A 26,653-nucleotide genomic window follows, 5' to 3' on the forward strand; every position below is an offset into this window, starting at 1 on the left:
AGCAAGTGGTGGAGAAGAGCAGTTGTTCCGGGCCAATGCCGATGGTCGCAGGCCAGGCAGTAAAGCTCGTATTAAATAAGAATAAATAGGCAGGCAAACATGGCTCCGCAGTAGCAGGGGCAGGCAGGGAGAGGAATTGTCCAAGCCACAGAAGGAATAAAAAGGAGAGGCTCCACGGTGAGAGAGGTAGGCACTAAAATACAGGATAGAGGAGGGGCGGGCGTTCAGGCAAGCTATGATGGTAGTGGCTAAATCGCCGTTTAATTCGCTCGCCCAAGCCACAATAATTTCCTCCTCTTTACCACGGTGGTGATGGTAATAGTAGAGATGATAATAGCCAGTTTCAAATCCCCCAAACTCACCGTCCCTTTTTTTTCGTTGTAGATGAAAATCTAGAGTTCCTCTCCAAGCCCCACGCTGTTTAGATCTAAGAAGAACAGCGGGGGGGGGGGGCAATCGTAAGAGCGAAAAGCTCAAGCAGCCATCTTCCGACCAATTCCCACTGCCACCATTTCGCTGCTCTAGGGCACCTCCAGGACCAGGGCTCACCCGATAGGGCAGGCGACCACCAGGGGCTTCTAAGACACCCAGGTATCCAGGATGTTAAAAGACGCCAGCCGTCCGCGCCTCGCCGCCGCCGCTGCTCTCGCTCGGTAAATCAGCTGTTAGGCTGCTCAGCTGTTAGGCGCAATGGAGGCTGAATTAAGCCTTCGGGAGCGGTGTTTTTGAAATTTCATCCGGTCCTGGAGAGTTCTGAAGATCTTAATCTCACCCAGGCTCTTTCTGGAGACTTTGCGGCTCGTTTGGAAGGCTAACCAGCGCTTTCTCGCCAGATTACAGGGAGCGAAAAAGCCCGGCCGCCATTCCAAACCCGCACATGCGCACCAGTGCCTAACTGATATTAGAGGCTATCAAAGCCAACCATATTGTGTATTGGCAGTATATCCTAGAGATAGGAGAGCAAGCCTAGAGTTCACCCACCCCCCCACATACACACATGAGAAACACCCAAAATACAGTTTTTTTCTAGAAATTTCACTTGACTGATAATGTAGTATTGTTCGTGTGCTGGACATGTGCGTGTGCATGTATACTACTGAAGAATGGCTTGAAAGAGTGAAGGAGGAAAAAAGAGGGAATAAAATTCAAATGACAAGTGCTATACAGTTACAACATATTTCAAACATTTTTGCAAACAACAAGCAATCTTAGGTAATTATTAATTAGGAACTTTAAGGACAAAAATGTAACAGGAGTCTTGCTGGATCATACTGAAGACTTGTCTAGTCCAGGGTTTGGGTAATCTAGATGTCCAGGGGTATTTGTATACAATAATGAAGATAGCAGCATTCTATCACATTCTACCTCAATCACTCCATGCACATGTGGAAATGGATGACTAGTTTTTTTTCTTTTTCTTTCATTTTCTTTTTTCTTTTCCCCTAATTACTTGCATTGGGATTATTCCTTATACTATTTATGTTGTTTGTATTTGTTGCCATGGATTGCAACAGTGAGGCTAAAACCAATTTCGTTTTATTTATTTTATACAATGACAATAAAAACTATACTAAATTCTCTCATTCATTCTTTCAAATCATGCAAAGCTAGAAGACTGCTTTTGTTCAAAGGGAAAAAATCTGCACAAAAAGACATGTCCCAAAGGTACTTTTTCCAAAAGGCAGGTGGACTTTTACCCCCCCCCCCCTTGAATATATTTCACTTCTCATCCAAGAAACTTCCTCAATTTTGAAGTGAAGAACTGAAGAAGCTTCTTGGATGAGAAGTGAAACATCTTCAAGGTAAAATGATGTTCAGCTGCCTTTTGGAAAAAACCCCATTGGGACAACCATGACGTGGATGACTAACAATCTCCATAGACAAAAAGACATGCAGTGATGAGGAATGCATGATGATTGAATAGTAGCATAAATGTTTAAAATGACATCCTGGAACACTCAATATGCTCGAAGGATTAGATGGTTTCCTCCTATTCTTGCAAATGATTTTGGATTCATTTACTATTTATTTTGTATCTGATGTTCCTTAGAGAACACATCCATGTGGGAAATGATGATAGTTATGCTTATGATAGTCATAAAGTATATGACTTTCCTGATTAAAATTACTCTGAAAGAATTCTTTTACAGTGGAAAGAATTAACTATAATAGGGAATTAAAAGTAATTTTGTTTGCAGATTCTCATTTGGACTTGTTAGGCTAGATATATTCTACATTCCTTTTAGCATTATTTTTGTACTACTTCCCAAGGGAGTTCTTAAGCACAATTATAAATGAATAAAAATAATTTTGAGGTGTACTTTGTTTCCTCTCAGTCAATGGAACCTAAGCGTAAGTTGTGGAATCTGTCATAGAGACATCTGTGGGAGTCAAGTGCAACAATGAGATCTCACCCATTGTTTTAGAAATGTGTGTTGTTTGCATACATGAGGGATTATATTTTATTATGCAATGTTTCTTGAAATGTGGACCCTACTGGGATTTCCATTAGAGCTATGTCAAACTGAAGATTGCTTTGCGAAAGTGGCGCCAACGACCATGGCAAAGACCGAGGAGCTAGTGAGGAGAACGGTTCCTTGGAATCTCTTCAGATAAACACAGACAGGGGATATGCTTCAGACTTTGCTCCCTACAAATAGAGTTTAGTACAGCAGTTTTTCATGGGCTAGTGTGTCAGGTGACAACAGTATTAGCGATCTTGCATGTAACCACAACAGAGACTTTTAAATGACATTTTAAAGTTTGCACATTTTCTAATCATTGTCAGAAATTGCTCATTAACTACTTCTGACCTATAGAGACTAGAGAAATGACAACTTTGAAAACCTTGAGTGAATCTGCCTTTAATCCTGAATGCAAGAAAATTTTAATCATAAGCTTAAGAATTTAAAGACACTATGACTCAGTGGCACTTTGGATATAATGTAATGCTTGAATAATGGGAGAATATATGGATGAAATGTCTAAAATTCATATTAAATTATCTTAAAAGAAAACTTCTGTAAGATAATGTATGGTTGTTATCCAACACCAGATAAGTTGTCAAGAATGTATAAAAATCTCTCAAATGACTGCTGGAAATTAAACACAAAGAAGGAACTTTTTATCATTTATGTTGGACATGTGACAAAGCAAAGAAATATTGGAGTAGGATTCACATCTTAATACAGAAGATTCTTAAAGCGAATATCAAGATAAAACCAGAGACTTTTCTTTTAGGCTTAATGGATAAAGAACTTGAAAAAAAATGAAACTTTGATGGTGATGGCAGCAAGATTACTTTATGCACAAAAATGGAAGGACACTTTGATTCCCACAATGGACGAATGGCTGCAAAAGTTGATGGAGTTACCAAACATGACTAAATTGACTGCTTTGATCAAAGAAAGAAACACAATTAATTTTGTTTCTACTTGGAAACCGCTTTTGGACTTTGTGCCTGAGGTGGCAAAAATATAACTTTGATTTTGTGCTTTGCTGATTAAGTAGATTTGTTGTTATAGGAATGGCTAGTACTGTATATACGTACTATTATATAAAAGTAAAAGTTGAAGTTTTATGTTACTACTTTGTTCTACTGCACCAAAAGGAGTTGGAAGTCAATGCTTTTTATTTTATTTTTCCCTTTACCTTACACTTTTCTCTCTTCTCCTTTTCCTCCCTTATTTTCCTATTATTTTTATCGTTTCCTGTACTTCTGTAGTTTATGTTTTGATAAACTAATAAAATAGCAAAATATGTAGGGTAAAACAATTTAAAGAATCTGAAATAGACAGTGAAAAGTTAAACAAGGTTTTGATTATGGAAAGATATAAATTGACCAATGCCAAGATTTAATTGAAGTATTGAAACTTTTACAATAAGGTTTTGGAATTAATTATAACTACAAGCTGGGAAATAGGTCTTCTTCTGTTTTTTATAAGACAAAGATAATGAATGAGTGTTTTAAATTATGTCTGCTTCTATGGATAGACTATGTCCACAAGATTGTTGAAGAAAGTTTAGATATATAACAAATTTTACCTGACAATATGGTATTGAAAGTGGATTTACAATTTGACTGGCCAAGAGAATAATTTAAAAAAAGATTGTATCACTGCATTTACAAAACAAATTAGAATAGAATAGAATAACAGAGTTGGAGGTCTTCTAGCCCAACCCCCTGCTTAGGCAGGAAATCCTACACATTTCAGACAAATGGTTATCCAATCTCTTCTTTAAAACTTCCAGTGTTGGAGCATTTACAACTTCTGGAGGCAAGTTGTTCCACTGATAAATTGTTCTAACTGTCAGGAAATTTCTCCTTAGTTCTAGGTTGCTTTTCTCCTTCTACCCATTGCTGCCGTCAGGTGTTTTGGAGAATAGCTTGACTCCTCTTCTTTGTGGCAGCCCCTGAGGTGACTGAGTTTTTAAAATTTTAAATGGAAATAACAAACCAAGAGAATGACCTGGATATTCCCGCCCCCCCCCCATTGAATTTGCAAAAGAGACTTCTTGTGAAGAATTCTGTGTGATGGGACCAAGAAAAAATAAAGTGAAATCAAATCCTATGACAGTATTTAAATGAACTAAAGATTAAAGCTACTAAAAGTAAAAGAAGGGGCTATACAGTTGTTTATTTGATCAAGGTTAAAACAAGATATATTGTTACTGCTAGCTAACCTTTATGAACTCTGATCGCACAGATTGGGCCTCCTCCGAATTCCATCCACCAGTCAGTGCCGACTGGCGACTACGCGGAGGAGAGCCTTCTCAGTAGCAGCTCCGACCCTTTGGAACGATCTCCCCATGGAGATTCGTACCCTCACCACCGTCCAGACCTTCCGCACAGCCCTCAAGATCTGGCTATCCCTTCAGGCCTGGGGATAAGATCCTAATCCGCCCCGCCCGAATGCTGAATGAATGTTGTGTTTTACTGTTTTATTTTATTTTATTCACAAATTTTATGTTTTGTCTTGCACTCCCTCCCACGAGTTGTAAGCCGCCCTGAGTCCCCTCAGGGAAAAGGGCGGCCTATAAATGCCAAATAAAACTCTACAAACTCTAAAACTCTGACACCAGGAGTGAAAAAAATATATCTTTATGGATTTCTTTATAGATAAGAGATGGGAAAGGGATACAGAAACAAATGTAAATTTAGAGACTGTGAAGAGTTATTTATGATTATTAGAATAAACAATGACTAAATTTCAGATCTATAGCTTCATAGTTTACAAAGACCCTGATGATTGGTTTCTCAGCTATGCAGCTTGGAAATAGTACAATTAAAAAAGAGAAGGAGAAAGTATCCCAGCCTATTCTGTTTTACTCAGATCATAAAGCTTGGGGAGCAGTGGAAGGTGGGTCTATCTTTATCTTTTATTCTACATTGCATCGCCAAAATTAATAATTATTGAATCAATCCAAATTTATTAATTCCAGCTGGATTGTATTTTGAAATTTTGGGGAAACATGCAAAATGACATTCCCTGTTTTTAAAATCCATTTGGGAGGTACAATTGCTTGAATAAAAAAAAAACCTACTGCTTTGCTTGTTGTTCTTTATTAAAAGGAAGAAAAAGGAGAACAAACTTTCTAATCATTTTTGCAAGCCAAGTAGCCAAAGAAGGGTACCTACTATATTAAATGCTAAGCACCACTTCCTTTTTCTCTAGCATACTCTGAAATCAGTGAAATGTCCAATGCTTATAGAATTTGGAATTCCTCTGATTAAATAAGTAATGCTAGAATAGTATTTGTTAGATACTGCCGAGAGACGCAGTGGTTAGGGTGCAGTACTGCAGGCCACTTCAGCTGACTGTTATCTGCAGTTCAGCGGTTCAAATCTCACCGGCTCAAGGTTGACTCAGCCTTCCATCCTTCCGAGGTGGGTGAAATGAGGACCCAGACTGTGGGGGCAATTTGCTGACTCAATTTGCTAAAGATCTGTAAACCGCTTAGAGAGGGCTTAAAGCTCTATGAAGCAGTATATAAATCTAATAAATAAATAAATAAATAAATAAATAAATAATAAACAAACAAACAAACAAACAAACAAACAAACAAACAAATAAATAACTGTTACCTTGGAGTATTCTAGCCATATGCTTCAGGAAATTTTCTGCCATAATAAATATTCTCCAGTGTGATTTCCTAACTTTTGCTGTCACAGACTGTGTAGCTTCTATAATAAAAAGGTTGGGCATTTCTGCAAGTCTGTGACAAGATGGTTGTGTGTTTGTTTCTGCATGTGTTTTATATAAGTCTCTGCTCAAAAATGCACAATTAAGTTTTGCATTCTGAACTCGTCCCTGCTGGTCTAATACGCATTAGTATTCTACTGGCAGCTGCCTATAGGTAGTATATTATTTTGTCCATAACCAGAGGGAACAATCAGACTAAGCCATTCTCTGATTATAAACCAGCCAAAGTAATTGGGTTTAATTTTAATTTTTGTAATAGCTTTAAATTAATAGAAGCAGCTGCTGCCACAGTGTGTGGGTGTCCTTTTCCAGCAGGCATAGAACTTAAAGAGGAAAAGTGTAAACAATGATACATCTAGGACACAGAGGTTAATACAAGAATGGAACAATGTCTTTGTTTAACCAAAAACTTCACTGGCCATAACTATGGTGCCATGTCTCTTTTGTTTCTTTGTCTTTCCATCTGTTTTCCTTTTTAAAAAAATTCAAAGATAGTCTCAATCTGATTAGGTTTTTGTTGTTGGTATTGTAGTACCCCCTCTCCTACATTTGGCTTGGAAATAGATCACCCTTAAAAACGACAGTAAGAATATATTAACCCTCTAGAGTTCCATTACAGTTATACTGAGACTGAATATCTCTTAAAATAAACCTTTTCTGTGAATAGAGGCTTATATCTCTTAAGGGAGAATAAGTCTTTTTCTTGTAGAAATCACTGATAGTAAAACTAATAGTATAAAAAACAACAAAGAGCCTTGTGCCACCTTTAAAACTAACAGATGTACAATTGCATAAGCTTTTGTAGTTTTTAGTACATCTCACCAGACATATGACATGTAATTCATTGAACTGTCATTGAGCTGAGCTCAGCTCTTTGTGTCTGAATGGAAAACCGCTTTCCACTTCAATCTAATTTTAGTACAGGCATTGTTGGTAGGGAAGGAAAGGGAAGATGGTGAAAGGAAGATGAGAGATTACTTTAGAAATGAGGTAATACAAAGTCGCAGTTAAACTTCTAATGATTGTTGAGGTGCACTCTGTTTGATTTGAAGTCCACTTAGAAGTATTTGATAGTATACTAAGGGAAGAACAAAACTAGATGTGGCTTCAGGTCCATGGGAGGAGCAAATTGATTTCCTGCTTTTTCCACTGATTGGTTGATAGTCCCCTTGGACACTTTCTATTGCACCAGATACTGGCTTCCCCCTGCTGGGATGTTGACAAGCTTCCCTCACACATTTGACACTCCATTTGATAGTATTCTTAAATTTGGTTAGAAAGGCAAGATATTTCACAGACCTGTTAGCACTGAATGGGTATTGCTAATTGCTTGTTGGAATAGTTATAATCCAGTATCACAGGCAATAATTACATTCATGTTTTGCTTTTAGACACCCCAGAGGTTTTTGATTAGTCACTATCATCATCATCATCACCAGTTCCTTTCACACAAAGCTTCTTCCAATGAATCTTTTCTGTAGTGGCATCATCCCATTTGATGTCCACTGTCCATAATTAATATTTTAATGTCTGACACTAAGTTTTGCGTGTTCTACCCCATCTCCACTTACCCTCTGGCAGCTCCCCACCATACAGCATTTTTCAGGTATGATATTCTGCCAAGTGAAGAATATGGCCAGCTAGGTGCATTCAGTGGCCTCCAACTTCTTGGATCCACTCCGCAACAAAACACAGTTGCGCTAAGTGACATCCAGAACTCTTCATAGTCAATGTTGATGGAGTACATGGAGCTTTTGTGCTGTGTGTGCTGTTACAGATGGTTGTTAGTACAATGATTAGTCACCACAGGGGGAAAATATACATTTGGATAAGACTTTTTTTAAATCCATATCTACTGTTTAGTGCCAATCATTTTTCCCTGTCCTTTTTTTTTTGATTAGAGGATGGTTATGATGAAAACTAAATATATTTCCAGTAGCAAGTGAAACTCTTGTGCTCTTGTTTATGAACTCTCCAAGAGCATTTGGCTGGTTACTGTGAGAACAGAATGGTAGACTGGATAGGCCTTAAATATCAGAACTTTTTTCTCTTTTTTTCGTCTTCCCTCTTCCTCTTGGACACACACATATATAACTACTATTACTTACATAGAAAATTAATATCCACAAATCCTTTTGTCTCTTTGATCCAAATAATGAGAAAATTAGAGAGTGTATAATAGTCCTGTACTCCGGAATATAATAATAATTAATCCTCTCATCCTTGCTCTGGGTTGCCAAGCCAGAGCAATGACAAGAGGAAATAGGTTTATTTCATCTCCATTGAGCAGCATTGCAGTCTCTTTTATTGTATTTTGTCAGAAGGGGTTTTGTTTTGCTTTTGATGGTTCTTAACTGGTCTAATATATAATATGTCCATTTTCTACAATGGGAAATTTCTTGTTGCCATTTCACATTAACAATAAAGGCCAAAACTGATCTTCTGCAGTTGCCTTTTTGGGACTCATTACTGCAAAAGACATTAGTATTGCTGTGTTCTGAAAATCATATTATATTTTCTTTGCCATCATTGCCTGATTGTAGTGAACTCCTGATAAAACCATTACAGAGGACCTGTTTATTATATTATTTAATTGAATAAGCTGGTGCCTACAGGATAATAGCATTCTTTTGCTAGAGGGCTGGAGAATTTGTGATATTAGATTACCAAGAGTCTTGTGGAGTCTGTCCAGGCAGATAAAAGCTGAAAGCTTATAATTCCAATCATTTTGACTCAGACATCCAAGATGGCCATATATAATTATCCTGATTCTGGTACAAATTAAATATGCTGTCTATACAAGGTACTCTCATGCAAATTTCATTTCTAAAAAAATGTACTTCCTGCTGTGACTTTTTTTTATCATCCAATAATTGATTTTTGTACAGTTTCAACATATTGTTTCAAGAAATAGTATGTTTATCTTTCTATAGCTATTTAATAAAGCACATCTAAATGCCTTATTTAGCAAGGTTATAGAGCAATATAATTTGGAAGAATTTTTATTTTGCCTTAAATAAGTTGAGTTTGTGATATTCCCATAAGTTTACATCATGACTATATGATGTAATTTAGGACATATTTGGTCTTATTCGTACTCAATTTTACACGAGACAACTGCTTTTTACCTAGCCATTCTCTTACATGACATTAATTTCAATGAGACAAGGCTGGTAAATCAAATCACAGATCTGTGGGGAACGTTCTCTTTGTACCAGACTTGAATATATTATGTCATAAAGTCTTTTTGTGATTGGGGAAATAGAAAGGAACTTTTCAAAGCTATAACCAATCATTTAAAAATAACTTAATAAGTTCGTCCAAAAGGCATAGCCTGTGTCTGAAAGTCTCTTTTATTATTAATCTTCTTAATAAATACAGGAAATATATACAGGATTTGCACAAAGTTGAGCTTTCTTTCTCTATATAATATTCCCTCTGATAGTTACTTTGCCTTATTTTATTTTTCAGGCAGAGACTTCCACCCCGAAATGTGTATTATTACCGCTGTCCTGATCACAGAAAGAATTATGTTATGTCATTTGCTTTTTGTTTTGACCGAGAAGATGACATATATCAATTTGCTTACTGCTACCCTTATACTTATACTCGTCTTCAGCATTATCTGGATAATTTAGGGAAGAGGAACATGGACTATTATTGCAGAGAGCTTCTAGGACTTAGTGTGGTAAGTAATAGTAGCATTTACCACTCATGATGTTTTCTTATAAATATCTGCATCTCAATGGTGAAATATGAAGCTTAATCGTCTCAGCTAATGGAACAATGAATGCAATTACTTGCTACTGTGATAGATATGAGTATAACTTCAAATAAAGAGCCCAATTATGACATAGATGTGTTAAATTTGTAACTGTCTATGTGAAATGATATAGAGAAGATTAGTGAGGATTTGTTTTCATAATTATTATATGGAAATATGGTATAAGTTTTGCTGACATTTTCTTCATTTTCTTTATGTTCACCAATATTTTGTTCGAAAAAACTATATTTCTTCATAATTGGATTCATTTTCATTGCTTTATGTAAAAGATACCTACATGAAGAGCCTTTCATCAATATAGGTTTTATTTATTTATTGGATTTAAAAAACTACTCAAGACTCTGATGGTTCTGAAGACAGATATGAATAAGGAACACTTAAATTTGTCTTTTCCTGAGTTTGTTGGGGCTTTCTAAGTCTAATAAAAAAATGAAGCTTTCACTAGCATTAGTTGCCAGTAAGCTATCTTTGGTCAAGGTCATGCTAGAGCAATTCTGTGGAATTGTAAAATTTGAATTTTCAGCATTTGCTACACAGGTGCAGAAATCTCTGGAGACATGTTTTAAGTTGAAAAAAGAGAATGCAGTCAATTTTTTAAAATTACATTTTTATTTATTATTTATACTTTTAAGGTGCCCAGAAAAAATATATTCTGTTGCAGGATAATTAAAGAAAAATACAGAAAATAAACACACATGTCCTAAATACCAACCAGGAAAAACAGCTAAACAAAAAAAGTGCAGTTAATATTCTGCTATTGTTCAGCACTATTTTCACTGGGGCTATATCTAGGTGCTCATGACTCAAAAGTATTCAGGGCTTGATTGGGAATCAACACATACAAAGGCTTTAATATAATGTAGATGATAGGAAGATAGCTTGCATTGAGATATGTAGAAAGCATTGCATTTTTAAAATCGAGAATGAAGTGACATTTGGAAGTGGTTCCCTAATTTGCTGGAGTATAAGAAGGGGAAGAAGGTGCAGCCAATCAGACTTGCAAGTTTCTGCTATTGTAACCAGGGGTGGTATTTACTTACCTTCCCTACCAGTTCGCAAATGTGAATGCATGTGCCCGTCCGCACATGCGCTCAGCGCTTTGACTAAAAAAGTGCCTAAATGGGACAGCATAGAGCCGGGGTGGGTGGGCAGGCCCACCCATGATTTCTGCTACCAGTTTGGGCCAACCTGTCCAAACCGGCAGAATACCACCTCTGATTGTAATTAATATAAATAGAAGTAACTTTAGCTTTCCAATGGAACTGCTTTCTTGGTCTGGTCTACCTAGTGGGACTGACATCAATCTTGCCAAACTGATTTTGGAATCTTGGCTCTTACATCTACTTCCATTGTATATTGATTTCATTCACAAGCTCATTTGACACGCACTGTCTTGGAAATATCTATTTCCTCAGAGTTCTTGTACCTCTCACTCTGTGCTTAAGTCTCCTGACTCGATTCGTACAGATTTCAACTACCACTTTGCAATCTCCATAGTTATCAACCCTTTCTTTCATTTCCTATATACTACTACTATTATATTTATATTTACTCTCACCCCGCCCGAATGTTGAGTGAATGGTGTGTTTTATGGTTAATTTTTTTACTCACGTTTTTCTTTATGTCTTGTCTTGCACTCCCTTCCCCCATTGTTGTAAGCCGCCCTGAGTCCCCTCAGGGAAAGGGCAGCCTATAAATGTTCAATAAATCTACAAATCTAAATCTTTATAAATGCATGAGGAATGTTTAACAAGGAATGTGTTGAGTAAGATGATTGACTTTAATGAATCTGCATGTATATTTTGAAGCAATTTAATAGTCCTGGAAAATTTCTACAGGTAGTCCTCAGCTTATAACCACAGTTGAGCCCAAAATTTATGTTGCTAAATGAAACATTTGTCAAGTGGTTTGCCCCATTTTATAACCTTTCTTGCCCCAGTTGTTCAATGAATAATCACAGTTATTAAATTTGCAACATGTTGTTAAGTGAATCTGGCTTCCCCTTAACTTTTGCTTGTCAGAAGGTCACAAAAGCTGATCACATGACTCCAGGACCCTGCAGCTATCATAAAGATGAACCAGTTGCTAAACATCCAAATTTGATCACGTGACCATGGGGATGCTGCAAAGGTCATAAGTATGAAAAACGGTCCATAAGTCACTTTTTTCAGTGCCATTGTAACTTTGAACAGTCACCAAATGAACTGTTGTAAGTTGAGGATTACCTGTATTTACCAGTTTATTAAAACTGCCATTCATATAATGATAAATTGTGCTACAGATAAAGAAGAGAAAGAACTTTAAAAGTAGATACATGCATGTTTTCTGTCACTGGTTTGTGTGGATTGGGACAAAATATTTTGCTGGCTGGTTCTGGTAAGCCTGTTCACATCAAGAATCCACATCAATTACTTCTAGGCTACTATAGCAGACTGAGAATAGCTCTTCTTTTGTAGCGCTGACAAATGTGGCCAAAATAAGAGCATGAAGGGATCGGTTGTTGAATTCTTCTCCAGACTAAGGAGGAGGTAAAGAACAACACATAAGCCACGTTCACCCCTTTAAAGAGACTCTTCCTCTCTAAGCACTTAGGAAACTGCGTGGTACTAATTTCTTAGGAGTTAAGAACTTTCCCCAAGTTCTTATTTTAAAGTTCATCGAAAGATTTTCCTTCTGTCCTGGACGAAAGCAGCTTTAACTAAGTTTAAGGATTTACAAGAGAAGCTTACTTTTTGAAAAACTGTAAAAATGGGTCTAGAATGTTGATTTGGAAGTTTAAGGAGCTAGGTGGACTTTGAGAAGATTATTCCTGTGGGTGTTTAAAAAGTTGTAAAATATTATGTGAAGTTTTTGAAATTAAATGGTAAGAAATTCTCCTGTGGCAAAGGTTTTGCTGACTGAAAATAAACAAATGATAAGAGGTAAATGAAGGCTGCCGCAGGGACCTATAAGAAAACAAAGATTATGTTAAAGGAAACAGCCCCATCAATACATGGAACTACATCATTTGCTATAGAATTGCTTGGGAAAATTTTACTCAAGTTACTTACAGATTGGGTGGCACTCTGGTAGTAAGACAATAGATTTTACCGGATAAAATAGAAACTGAGACTGATCTCATGTGGATTTGGAGTTTTTTAAAAAATGCTGCATTTACAAAAAATTATTTTGGAAAAAGATGATGTGGATCCGAAAATGGATTTTAAAATGATGATTTAAAAGTGATATGGAAAATGATGTCAGAATGAATTTACAAATGAAACCAGTTGATGTTTTAATAATTAAAGGAGACATACAAGTAATAAATCAAAATAATGACTTGGAAAACCTGTTTTGAATGTATAAAAATAATATGTGGAACCAAAGAAATTCTCTCTGAGATGAGACAAAAAGCAACCATCCAAGGAGGACACAGAGAAACTGACAATAAATTAACTTGGGGGACACTAGTTGATGGACTAAAAATCGGTCCTTTTTAAAAATGAAAAGAAGATATAAAAGTGTATATCTGTAATCTGACTATTGATAAGGGATGACATATGGAAGAAGAGTTTTTTTAAAAGGATCAAAGTACTAAAGAAGTTAGACAAATTGCTTATACATGTCTGGGAGGATGAGGAGATATCTTTTATATACCTTTTTTCTTTTTTCTTTTTATCCTTTTTTTCACTTTTTTTTACAAATTGTATGTTTTTTTTAGTTTGTATTTCTTTGATCTTTGTATTTGTATAAGTTTATTAAAAACCCTGCATGAATTATTAAGAATACGCTGTGCATGTTTTCAAAGTAGATCTTTCCATTTCTTCAGCATAGTATGAATAACAGATGTAGTTTCATAAATTATTTGGTAATAGAATAAGAAGATTCTGGAAATAAGAGAATTTGTTGGATAAGCAAGGTCCCAGCTTAATCAGTTTTTAAAATGAAGTAGTGCCTTCAGGAAGAGAAGTGTCTATTCTCAGTTCTAAGTCAAGTTGTAGAAATAGATAAACAAGATTTGTTAATCTTATAAAAATATTTTTTCTACTTTGCTTTATTCTTAGAAATAAACAAATTTGTATGTAGGGAGAAATGTTCCTTTGACAACTCTTGTAAATGAAAAGCAATAACTAAATACCTGATTTGCCTTTCAGATTGTTATGATTTGTTTTAATGCCAGGAAAGCTGTATGAACGGAAGTAATTAGCACTGGGCTAATAGTGATGTTGTTTACTGTCAATCGATATAAGCTTCTGTTCTATTAAAGCAATTATGGTGCCTTTCAACATTACAGTAAAATTGTTATTGTTTCTGTTATTTGCTATTTGCTTGACTAGGAAAAAATGAATGAAAAAATTATGAAAAATTGATACATGATTAGTAACAGAAGGAATGGAGCAAGTCAAACTAATAAAGATTCCTAGAATGAATAGAAATTATATTACATATATTAACTTCTTTCCCCAGTGGAACATTGCTAAGGTATTTGTGGACTACTAAATGAAAAATAGTTCCCTGATCATAATTTCAGAAATGGAAATTATTGGGTTGATTCAGATTAATTTAATCAAAATTTGCTCCCTTTTTTCCCCGCTAAATTAAATAAAAAGTCATATTAAATGGAATTATGAAGTACTAGTTTTAATGGACACTTTTATAACAGGTAGACTTTAAACAATATAAAAAATCTAACAAATGTAGTTCAGCCACCACTATTTGAGGCTACTAGGAGAGTTTTCCAGAATTTTCTTCGGTTATCAGTTGCATGTATGTATGGGTAGTTTGATTGGATCTGTGTGAATGGGAAAAGTGATATTTGTGTTTTATCAGGAGTAATTAATGAAAAATCAGAATGAGGCTTAACCTCTGCTTAAAATTACCCTGGTAATAGAGTTAGACTCAAACCCTTTAAATTTTTGGCTTGGAGCCTGTTTTGTTTATTTTCTGGATCCAGCAGCTTCTAATAATCATCACCATTGTTAGCTCATGATGTACTTCTGTTCCTTTCCATGTCTTATACAAATGAAGGTCATATAGAACACAGCCCCAGTATCAGGCTTTGCCCCATATTCAGAATTCATAAATACAGCATCAGTATATAAGCATTTATATATGTTTGTTTCACAGTACATTCTAGGCCTTTTCATTTCTCTTTTCTCTAATCAATACAATTGATTGTTTCATTCTACCTTGGAGACTGGAACCACCTGCTCAGTGTTTATATAACAGTTGTATATAATCGAAAATCACAGGTTGTCTTTCCACTATATGACTATGAAATTCTTTCCCACTCATATCCTTTCGTTTCATCAATACAGACACAAGAAAATTACATTTCTCAAAGATTCTTGATCTGGTATACCACTTCTACATCTGCTTTTAAGGATTTCTAAAAGAAGAAAGAACTGAGAAGGAACTGAGAAAGAGATGCCAATATCACCATTACAGCCCTGCCTTGTTACTAGGTACATTTAAGAAAATGAAAGAAATTGGAAATCTACTTCCAAAATTCACAGAGAACGCATGAGTATCAAGATATGATGAAAGGATGATTCAATAGCTTACTTATTCTTAACTATTTGTTGTGCTCTCAAATGAATTTAGTTGCTATATACTCAAGGAAACTTCCAAGTAACACAAGAGCAATGTACAATTGCTAATCCGGGTCCATTTTTTAAATTGGGTGGTTCCTGCATTTCCTGAAGCTTATTAGTACTCCACAATTACAGAAATATGGGAAAGTTTTAACTGTTCTCCAGAATGCTTTAAAAGCCAATTATCTTAGATTAGATTGTATAGATTAGATTGTGATTTGATAAATTGCTCAAAGGTATTTAGTGATCTTTGTTTGGTCAATTAGCATTCTCTTGAAGTGATACTTAGAATTATATCTTCTTAAGTTATATTTCTTCTTATATTAACTCCAAAATAATTAATAGGATTTCTATTAGGAAACATCTGTGAGTCAAAATAACAGTCATATGAAAGAAAATTTAAGTTAGTCTTATTCCATTTTGCAATATCACTATTCCACAATGTTTATGTGACTAAATAAGTATAAAATATCTACACATAACTGGTTTTATAACTGATTTTTAGACCTGAAGTTTATTAAAAATGTGAAAAGCAGTTCAAAAACAAGAATATAATTTTTATTATATTCACTGAAATTGAATTGTATAATAAATAGTGTAGCAGATGGCAACCTTTGGGGGAGGGGCAAAGGTCTAGTAGAATTGATTATATCTTACTTCACGCAACATTTTTAATCTGGTAATTTCATTTAAAGTTGGTCTGTTGCCAGATAGCAGTCATTCACTTCTATTACTTTATCTGGACATTAGCCCTCTGATAGCTTCCTTGGCTATTTCTACTTGGTTTCGAAATAATGGTATAGGTTTAATCGTTCCTAGGATTAGGGATTCAAATCCTCATTTTTAGGATTAGGTGAATTACTTTCCTTGCCATGACTTTATGCAGAAAAATAGCAATAGCAAGATCACTTAGATTTATATACTACTCCATAATGCTTTACACACTGTCTTGGCGGTTTACAAAGTCAGCATATTGTCCCCTACAATCTGGCTCCCCATTTCAGCAATCTCAAAAGGATGGAAGGCGGAATCAACCTTGAGCCATTCAGGATCAAATTCCTGTTAGTGGGCAAGGTCAGCTTCAAATACTGCATTTTAACCACTGTGATATCATGCTCCAATGCTTTCCTAATATGAGACCCTTATAAATATGCATACTTTTCATATGCTTTCTCTACTGTTTACATTTTTATTCTTTCTTTTACAGCTGTCTTATTCCTGATCATAATAAAGTTTTATACACATGCATACAATCTATTCACGGTGATTTAGACATTTAGTTGTTTAGTATTTTATTCATGAAGTAATTTATAATTTAGTCAATTATTTTTAAGTATTTAAATGTTTTACTATTATATCACTGGTATTATAGTGCTTTGTAGTTTGAACCATTTTATTTATTTCTTTATTATCTAAGAGATGAATATTAAAGGCATATGGAAAACTACATTACTTCTAGCATCCTATCTTAGATTTTAAGAATGTCTTTTGTGCTTTAAAATTATGTGGCAGTATTTTGGCCACCTTGCAGTGTTCTAAACTACAGTAAGGATATCGTTGCTATTTTGTTCAAAAGAACTTTCAGATTTATTCCGTGAATGAAAGAAGGTAAACAACCATATTCTTTTGAGTTACTAAAACAGGAGGATTTTTTAAAAATAGATTTTCAGCCCGTGTTACTTTTGTATATGTGTTTTTCATAAATTCATTCACTCCACATTTGCACTGATTAAAAAAAAGTTCTGAAAAACATTTATGTTTGGTTAACCATGTCTTATTATTTTTCTATCAATGTATTTTATGTTAAAGTAAGTATTTTAAACATATTTGGGTCATTTTGTTTTTAACTGTATCTCACTTTTTAGAAAAGTCAATGTTAAGAGATAATTAACCGGTATGGATTCTTCCAAAAAGTATAATTAAAATCATTCATATCAAAATTTACAATGTTTTTTATGCATCTCACCTCACAGGTTGTTGTTTAATTATTTATTAATAGACTACCCATTTCTCTATTCAAAATGATTCCGAGCATCTTATATCTCATAAAAACATAAATATAAAAAATATTAACAGCATTAAAACAAACAACAATGAAATAAAAGTTGAAAACCAAGAGCATCAAGCCTGGACTATTATCTCTCACTCAAACAACCATCCAATTGGGGGCCCAAGCCAACTGGTAGAACCAGATTTTAAGGCCCTTCCAGAAGGCTAGAAGGGTGGAGGCAGATCTCATTTCCAATGAATCTCATCCCTAGAAGCTGGTGTCATGGTAGAAAAGCCTCTTCTCCCAGATCCTGCCAGTCAAAATTCCTTGGTCAATGGGGTTAGCAGAAGGCATTTTATTGGGGAAAGTCTTCAATGAATCAAGTGAGTGAGTGAGTTCAGTTTTAAATTACTGTGATACAATACCTTTTTCTCCTTCCAGTTAACAATTAAAAAAATTCAGAAATCTAATTCAAGTCTAATTCAAGAGGTTTCCACAAACTCTCCTTTTTATGAAATATCTTCCTACATAGAAAGAGACACAAATGATCTCCTTATCTGAAAGGTGGGCTAATTCTTTTTCTTCAAGGAGCTTACTTTTATAGTAGAAAATGTTGTGTTCTTTTAGTAAAGGGGTTCTAATTTTCTTTTTACTTTGATGTGACATATTAAAATCAGAACTGTTTTCCTTATGGAAATCTTGGTGAATTGACTAATTTTTATTTCTATACCACTAAATGCAGATGTAACTCATAAATTTGTTTTAGCTTCCATACTACAGAACATGAAGACATGGGGTGGGTTCTGGTCGGCTTTGCTGCCGGTTCACTAGTGCGCAAGCGCAGTTCAATTAAAAATTGTTTTGCACATGTGCAGAACTCAAAAACAAGATGGTGACGATGGTGACTGGGGAATCAGTTCTAGGGCATGGCAGGCCTGGGGTCGCTGCCAGTTCCAGTGACCCAGGCCACCATACCACTACTGGTTCAGCCAAATTGGGCCGAAACAGTAGGAACCCACCTCTGATGAAGACACTAAATGCTTTGGAATTCTTACATTCCTTGCTCTACATTAATATAGACATTTTGTAGCTTTATTTCTAGAGTTCCCACTTATCGAAAAAGCTTCTTCTACTACAGTGTGCAATGAGCAGATCGTAGATTCATTGCTGGGACTTTCTTTTCTCATTAAACTGTTTCTTTGGATGCTTTGTGTAGAACTATCAGACAACTGCTATTTCTATACTACATGCATAGGAGCCCAGAAAGTTAATTTGAAATAAAACTGTAGAGGAGTACTTTTGTTTTCCTGGAGTAAGTGAAAGTTTATTGGAATGGCTCGAGAAAAAGAAAATTGCATTGAATTTGGATGCTCCATCTTTGATAGTCAGCAGTTGCCTTCTTAGCCACCTCACAATTGACAGTTTTGAGCATTCTGGAAGTGGTTACAGATCACAATACATTCCGCCAGATTTGAATGATCATAACTGACTGCTGCTTTATATATTCATTCAAACAGCACTAACTAGGTTAGTGCCAGCATCTCCCCGTTGTGTAAGAGAAGAATACTGATTCTCTTCTTTGAAAGTCTGCATATTTCTACTCTGTGTGCACAATGAAAATATTTTTTTTGTTAGATTGATATCCTATTTTTCATTCAGGAGCTCAAGGAAGCATGCATAATACTTCCTCATATATAATTGCATGGCAGGTGCTCGTAGGTATAAAAAGGGATGGCGCAAAGAACTACAGAGATGATCTTAGAGGAGTTAATTGAAGACTATCGGCAAAATATCTCCAGTATTTCTTGTGGAATGTATTTCCTGATCCGTCCTACATGGAAGGGACAGCGAGACAGAAAAGAAAATATTTCATGGAGCACTTAAATTATTTAACTTAATGGATAGTATGGTTTCAACTCTAGTCCATTTAATTTACAAAAATAACCTTGAATATTTGAATCCTATGCCAGGGATACCTTCATTTGTCCTTTAGGACTGTCTCAGTGTTACTGTATCCCATGTGCAAAATGATTACGTATGATATATTCAAATATATGCTTATAATACTTGAGTGTCTTCTGGGCAGATAGGTAAGATACAAAATGAATGGATGGATGAATGAATTATGTATATGACTTGATGGAACTGTACAGTGCCTAGGTTCATCTGCTTGACATTTCTGCTTTGTATGCACTTTTAATTTTGCTATGAGCCTAGGACACAATTGTTATCTGAATAATATTGCTAGATTTAATTTGGTGGTTCATGGTAATATAGAATTAATTTCTTGAAGGTGAATATTAGTGGAGTAGCATTGGCTATATTCACTTAGGCAGCATCTAACTGATTGTGCAATAAGCACTTAGACTAATGGAATTATAAAAAGCAACAATCATCACTGTAGAATAAAAAATGAATCTTCGTCATGCTGTTCTTTTTTTAAAAGTTACTGTTATTAATGAGAGACATGGCTAAACTGTCATGCACTACTTGAAAATGAATTTCTGAATTCTGAAAGGGAATATTTGTCTATCAGTGCTTAACCTTGTGTCAAGAGTGCTTTGCATATAAAAAGGACTTGGGGATAGAACCTAGTTATATAAAGCAAAGTTGCTTTTCCATAGAATTTCTTTGTAGTACCAACATTTAACGGCTTCTTAAGTGGAAAATATGATTATGAATACCCTTTTAAAGGAAAGTCCTTTATTACGTTTGATTTTCATTATTTATTTATTTTGACCTTTGAAAAAGTTAGTTAAACAGCCTGAGATTCGCCTTTGATATTGGCTGTTCCTGAGGGAAATCACCCACCCATACAATGGTTTCAACTGGGGTACATGTTTCCTTTATGTCATGCATTTGTTCACTGACAGGTTATATAACGCAACAAGCTCTCTCCCTCCTCTCTCCCTCCCTCTCTCTCTCTCTCTCTCTCTCTCTCTCTCTCTCTACTTGAGTATACAGATATATTCAGATATATATAACTGAGGCCTGTTGGCCAACCAGGTGGCATCTGAGTCAGGAAGCAGTGAGGAAGAACGGGAGGTTGTCCCTGACATATGGATGCGGAGGGCTGATAGGAAAAGGTAGCAGCTGTGGAAACAGGCTCTCAGAAGGAAATAGGACTGATTGGCTCCACCCAGAGAGCTTATAGGTGGGGCAATGGGAGGGGAATTTTGCAGGAAACAACAGTTACAATCTTAGTTTAAAGTTTGAAGAATTCTGTGAGTTCCGTGAGTCTTGTTTTTCATAGAGATAATTTTTCTGGGCTTGTTTTCTGGGTTTTTTCTCCCTCCTTAGTCGTGGCAGACAGCAAAGCCGGTATCAGTGTAATTTGTTTTATATATATTTGTTTTCATAGATTTTCACAGGTACAGGTATGCAGCTCTTGCCATATTTGGGTCATTTCCTGTGTAAGATTGAGAGTATCTTGGCGACGTTTTGATGAGGTCCCACTCGCCATCTTCAGGCTGGTGCCTTCGGCTTCGTGCTTGTGCAAGCAAAGCGTGATCGGACCTGCTGTCTTTCTATAAATATTGGTGTCTGTGTGTGGAGTGCTGGCTTTGTTGCTGTAAGCGGGTTGGTTGACTGTGTTGTTACATCTTGATTAGTTGATGGAGTTGATGCATGCAGATTAGCCAGCTGTTTTGTAACCACCTGTGTGGCTGAGGTACTAGCTGTGTGCCCATTAGTGTGTGTGTGTGTGTGTGTGTGTATTTGTGTGTGTATATATATATATATGTGTGTGTGTGTGTGTATATATATATATATATATGTGTGTGTGTGTGTGTGTGTGTGTGTGTGACAAAATAGTTATATGGAAGAAAGCTAGCTTTCAGACTTCAATTTAAAAGATTATCCTTCATGAAAAAGCACATCTAACACATTCTGTGTTAGATCAAAAGTCAAATTTAGTCCAGCATTTGAATGAAGATTTGTAGATTTGTATAATTATATGTGATTTCTTCTAAGCATCGTGTAGTTATGCATTTAAATTCCGGTGTCATAATTCTTTGGTAAAATGGGAGTGTCGTTTTTTCCATTATTCCATCATTGATATTAAATATAGAATCTCAGTAGCACGTCAGTGATAACCAAATTTCTCAGGAACTTTTAAATTGTTAGCTTCAGAATGCCCTTAGAATCATTTAACTGTCATGCTATCAGGGCCGGATTTTCCTATAGGCTAACTAGGCTTCAGCCTAGGGCCTCAAGATCAAGAGGGGCCTACATTCAAATTGTTAGCAAAATTAAAATTACACTATTCTAAAAACAGTGAACACTAAAACACTGAACCGAAAATAAGGAGAAATTCTACACATATGACTAATAAACAAACATAAAAATGTATTGATTAAGATCGTTCCAGCGCCGCGGCAGTTGGGGAGCCTGCACACGTTCCTGGCACCGGTGGTCGGGCAAGAGGCGCGGCCGCTCCCAGTAGCCGCCCCGTCGACGTGGAGGCAGGTGAAGGGGCCGAGCCGGGCAGCTGAGCGCAGCAGGGGAGGCGGCTGGCCTCACTGCCTTTGCCGCAGAGCAGAGCCGCCCTCTGTGGGGAGGCCAGCTATATATATTGATATATATTGATATATATCACAGTAATGATGTATTTTATTGTCTCTCGTGTAATTTACAAACTTAAAAAATGGGAGGTGAAAGGGCCTCATAAGTGGAATAGCCTAGGCCTCTTTTCATCTAAATCCGGCACTGCATACTATTAAACTATTTTGCAGCCATATTATTATCCCCAGATGCCTCCTGGACATAATAAATGGACATTCGGAGGTGATAAATATGATGGCATCTGGTAATGTTGCTTTGCTCAGTGCTTCTCCTGTGAATATAAGACTAACACTTATTCCTTCTCTTTCCTGTCAATTCCCAGCCCTTGTTCCACCTTCAGCATTTGTGTCAGCAGCTTGGTAGGGATACAGAGTCCCTTGCTATAGACAGTCCAATGACTCTGGCAGAAGGGGATCATAGTGGATATGCGCATAAAGGGTACTGCTATGTACTGACAATCTTCAATCTGTTCAGCCATTCTTTCAATATACAAAGACATTCACATGAACTCTATACAGTATAATCTTCAGGTGCTGAGCCTCAATCTCAGCCGCTGAAGCCTGGAAAAGCATTTCAGCAAAAGAGCACTAGACACTAACATTACTTTGTGTTATGCTGATTGCAGCTTCTCCAAAATGCTACCATTTATGTGCAGTGTGTTAAGTAGCATTAAGATCAGTGACAACCTATAACTCCATTGTGAGCATGCACCTCCTTAACACTGAATACTGACTTATACTTGCTTTCTTACAACTTCTTGAATGTGGTACAAGAAATAGAAAGAGTACTCAAGTACTTGCAAAAATGCACATATGTACTAGAGATGTTATGGAATCAGTCCAGATATTTTGTCCAAGAAGACTTTATACGTCTAACTTTCAACCAAATATTTTTTTTCCTTAAAACACATCAGTTACCAGACTTGAAAACTGCTTGCTGTTTTCTAAATCACTGGTTCGTGTGACAATATGTAAGAATTCTTCAAATTTTGTCAATTTTTCATATTTATTTATTTATAACACTGATTTGTAGACTCCCTACTTCTGTGGCCTTAAGATGGCCAAAATGCAGCACTACAAGATGCTTGTAGTGCAATCATTGATGCAATCAAATAATTCTCTGTTATGCATTCTGTACATCAAATGCTCTACAGAAGAGTCATGTTTTAGGTTAGCCAACCCTAACCCTAACCCTATTCCTAGGCAGTTGGACTATTTTGTACCTTAGGAGGTAGGGGTGTTTCCAAGTATGGGGACCACAAGCAAGGAAGCATATTCTTGGTCTCCATCCTATTTTCTCGTAATGGGGTGGGTATCCTCAGCAAACCAACCCTACAGTATACATGGGGTGACTTTTCAGAGAGAAATTTGGCAATTGGCCAAATTGGGCAAAGATTCTAATAAGTAACATGATCTTTGGTTTATATTTTATTGATGCTGAATGTGATTCTGCATTTTTTATTTCAAGGTTTACTGTGTTTCAGCTTATTTAATGAACCAGACTGCTTCTAAATTATTGACCCTGCTATTACTTACTGTAATTAGTGAGATAAAAATTGTATATTTGTACATTCAGATGTGTATATGTAGACGTTGTATATGCTATCAACGTAGGCAACAGAACTATGTAATTATGTCTCAAACATTTCCCCTCGCCTGAGAATGTCTTAGTCCATCATGCAAATGAAATGAAGAATTGCTGCACCTGAACAAAATTTCCCTTGAGAGAATGAATTACATACAAACCTCCAAGGACATCCCCAAACAAAAATGGATTGATGCTCATCTAATTTCTCATACTCTTTGTTTTGACCTTCATGTATGCACTACTTAATGGAAAGTTGTAACTCCTTTTTAAAATCAACTCTTGCTTCTCACTGCTTTCCAGTACATTGAATACAATAGCTTCATTCCCACCCACCCCACCCCCCAAACATACTACCCAACATTGAATGAATTGAAAATTGCAGGTGCCTTTTTTTTTTAAAATATATTTTATTCATTTTCACATCCATTTTGCATCACTTATATACAGGGTATTGCTATAAGAAAAGAAAAAAAATGAAATAAAACAAAATACAAAGAAAACACTACTCATCATTCACAACCCCACCTAACACTTCCATCCTCCATCCACCCCATCTACCCCCTCCAACTTTCCTTTCTCCCTCTAACACTCCCCTCCTACTTCCCTTTCCCCTCAAACCTTCCTTCTCCCCTTACTCCCCACACGCCCTCCTTGCATTCCCCTTACTCCTTCCTTACTCCTCCCTCTTCTTTCCCTCTACCTCCCTCCTTGGTGTATGCCTTTATTCGAGTGTTGTTTAATCTGATAAAAAGTAAAATAAACCAAGGAGAAAGAAAAAAAAATATAAAGAAAGAAAAGAGAGAGAAAAGAAAAAAGAAAACAACAACAACAAAAAAAAAAACAACCGTATATAAGTACATTCTTGTTCTTATTGAGACTATATTAACACCCACCCACCCACCCCCCACAAATCCCCATCCCTAATCCTCCCGACTTCCCAGGGCCCACACCTGGCACTACCTTCTGTCTAAAGTATCTTGTGTACGTATGGATTAAAAATAAAATAATATATTAAGGAAAGAAAAACAAGAAAATGAATGAATTGAAAATTGCAGGTGCCTTTTTTTAAAAGGCAAGTTGTTTATGCCTATCAGAAATCTGGAAGGATTTTTAAAAGATGTAAGTGCTTTGTCTGTTGGATTATACCCTGTCGTTCTTTCAGAAGCTAAAGCTAGAGATAGAATGTCTCCTTCTAGTTTGCTCACAAAAATCCTGTGAAGCAGATTGTGCGAGAGAACTCCAACTCCCATAATCACTCAGGGACCAGAAATAAGACTAGATCCTTTAACATCTGTGCGTAGGAGGGCCCTCTGCTCCACCTAACTTCTTAGACTCTTGGGACCTTTCTCAGCTTTACTAGAGGGAGAAACGTTACCCTCCCCCTCTGCATACCCTCTGTGGACTGTGGCTGGGTTCTCAACCATCTTAATCAACTTAATTGCCATAGGAAGGGAGAGGAGCGGAGTACCTCTCCCTCCCCATTTCCATTTTTGTTTGTTCCATCTAAGATCTGCGCATTTTTAGTTTCTCCGCATTTTATGAATGAGGTGTGTATGGTGTGATTGTAGATGGGTGTGCCCACTTTTAATTCCTATTATTACTGTAACTTTTTGTGTTTTTTAAACTGTTAGTGGGGAGTGATTGGTGATGTGACTGTTTGTTTGAGTAGGCTGGGACCGCAACCGAGTACCCTCTGCACTGAGTGCTCTGCAGAAGTGTCAGGGGGCCTGGGCTTAATCCCAGCCTCAGGATGATTGATTCGAAGGGCCTGTCAGGAACGCGGGGGGCTATGGGGGTGGGTGGAGGGACTATGGACACCGGAGCATTACGGTCTTAACAGGGAGGGGCAGATATGGCGGGGACTTTAGGGCTGGCCATTACTGGGGAAGGAGGGCTCGCTACGTTACAGAGATCCCTCCTTCCGGCCCTATGAGTCCCACTCCAAGGCCAGATGGCGCGAGTAATCAGGACCCTGGTCTCAGGCTGCTGTCGCTAAATGCCAGGTCTGTAGTTCACAAGGCTCCCCTCATCCGGGACCTAATTTTAGATCAGAGGGCAGACCTGGTATGTATTACTGAACCTGGCTGGGGCCCGGAGGGAGGAGTCCCCCTCATAGAGATGTGCCCAGAGGGTTTTCAGGTGCTTCAATCAGCCACGACCCCAGTGAAGGGGTGGGGGTGTGGGTATTGTTATCCGAGAGTCTCTAGTACCTCGTAGGATCCCTGCTCTGGAGCTTGTCGGGTGTGAGTCCTTGCTGGTGAAGTTGGACCTCAGGGTCAAGTGGGCTTGCTGTTAACGTACCTGCCTCCCAACAGCGTTGCAGCAGCCCTCCCCTCGCTCCTCGAGTCAGTAGCCGAGGCTGGCAATTGAGTTCCCCAGGCTTATGGTACTGGGGGATTTCAATTTGCCTTCGCTCGTGAACACTACTGATGGGGCACAGGAGTTCATGGCTTCCATGACAGCCATGGGCTTGACCCAAAGTAAATTCGGGGCCCAACTCACGTCGCGGGTCACATGCTCGACCTCGTATTCCTCTCGGAGCTGTGGAGTTGTGATCTTGGTTTGAGGGGTAGCGAGATCTTACCCCTGTCATGGTCGACCACTAACCTACTGAGGCTTGACTTTCGGAGACCAACCCCACTGTAGGGAGGAGGAACCGATGAGGTGGTTCCACCCAGCCCCTTATGGACCCTTTGGGCTTTCAGACGGAGCTTGTGTTGTTCCTGATACCCTCGCCCGCAGTCCGGCGGAGACTCTGGTTGCTGCTTGGGAATTCAGCAGCGGCAGAGGCTCTTAAACCGGATTGCGCCTTTACGGCCGATCCGAGTGCAGTGGATCCAGGAGGGCTCCTTGTTTACTGAGGAACTACCGGGGGAGATAAGCGCCGAAGGCACGATGGAGATCCAGTAAGTCTGAGTCAGACCGAGCGCTTTTAACATCCAGCATCAGAGTT

General features: G+C 37.2%; 1 protein-coding gene across 1 annotated transcript in view; it reads left to right on the forward strand.

The window, feature by feature from the left end:
* AGBL4 (ATP/GTP binding protein like 4) overlaps positions 1-26,653 on the forward strand; it is a 1,221,291-nt gene that overhangs the window by 403,832 nt on the left and 790,806 nt on the right. The window contains exon 5 of the mRNA XM_032217563.1: positions 9,675-9,891. Within this exon, the coding sequence (XP_032073454.1) occupies positions 9,675-9,891 (217 nt within the window). The remainder of the gene's footprint in view (positions 1-9,674; positions 9,892-26,653) is intronic.

The sequence above is a fragment of the Thamnophis elegans genome, chromosome 5 (genome assembly GCF_009769535.1).
Source record: "Thamnophis elegans isolate rThaEle1 chromosome 5, rThaEle1.pri, whole genome shotgun sequence".
NCBI classification, from domain to species: Eukaryota; Metazoa; Chordata; class Lepidosauria; order Squamata; family Colubridae; genus Thamnophis; species Thamnophis elegans.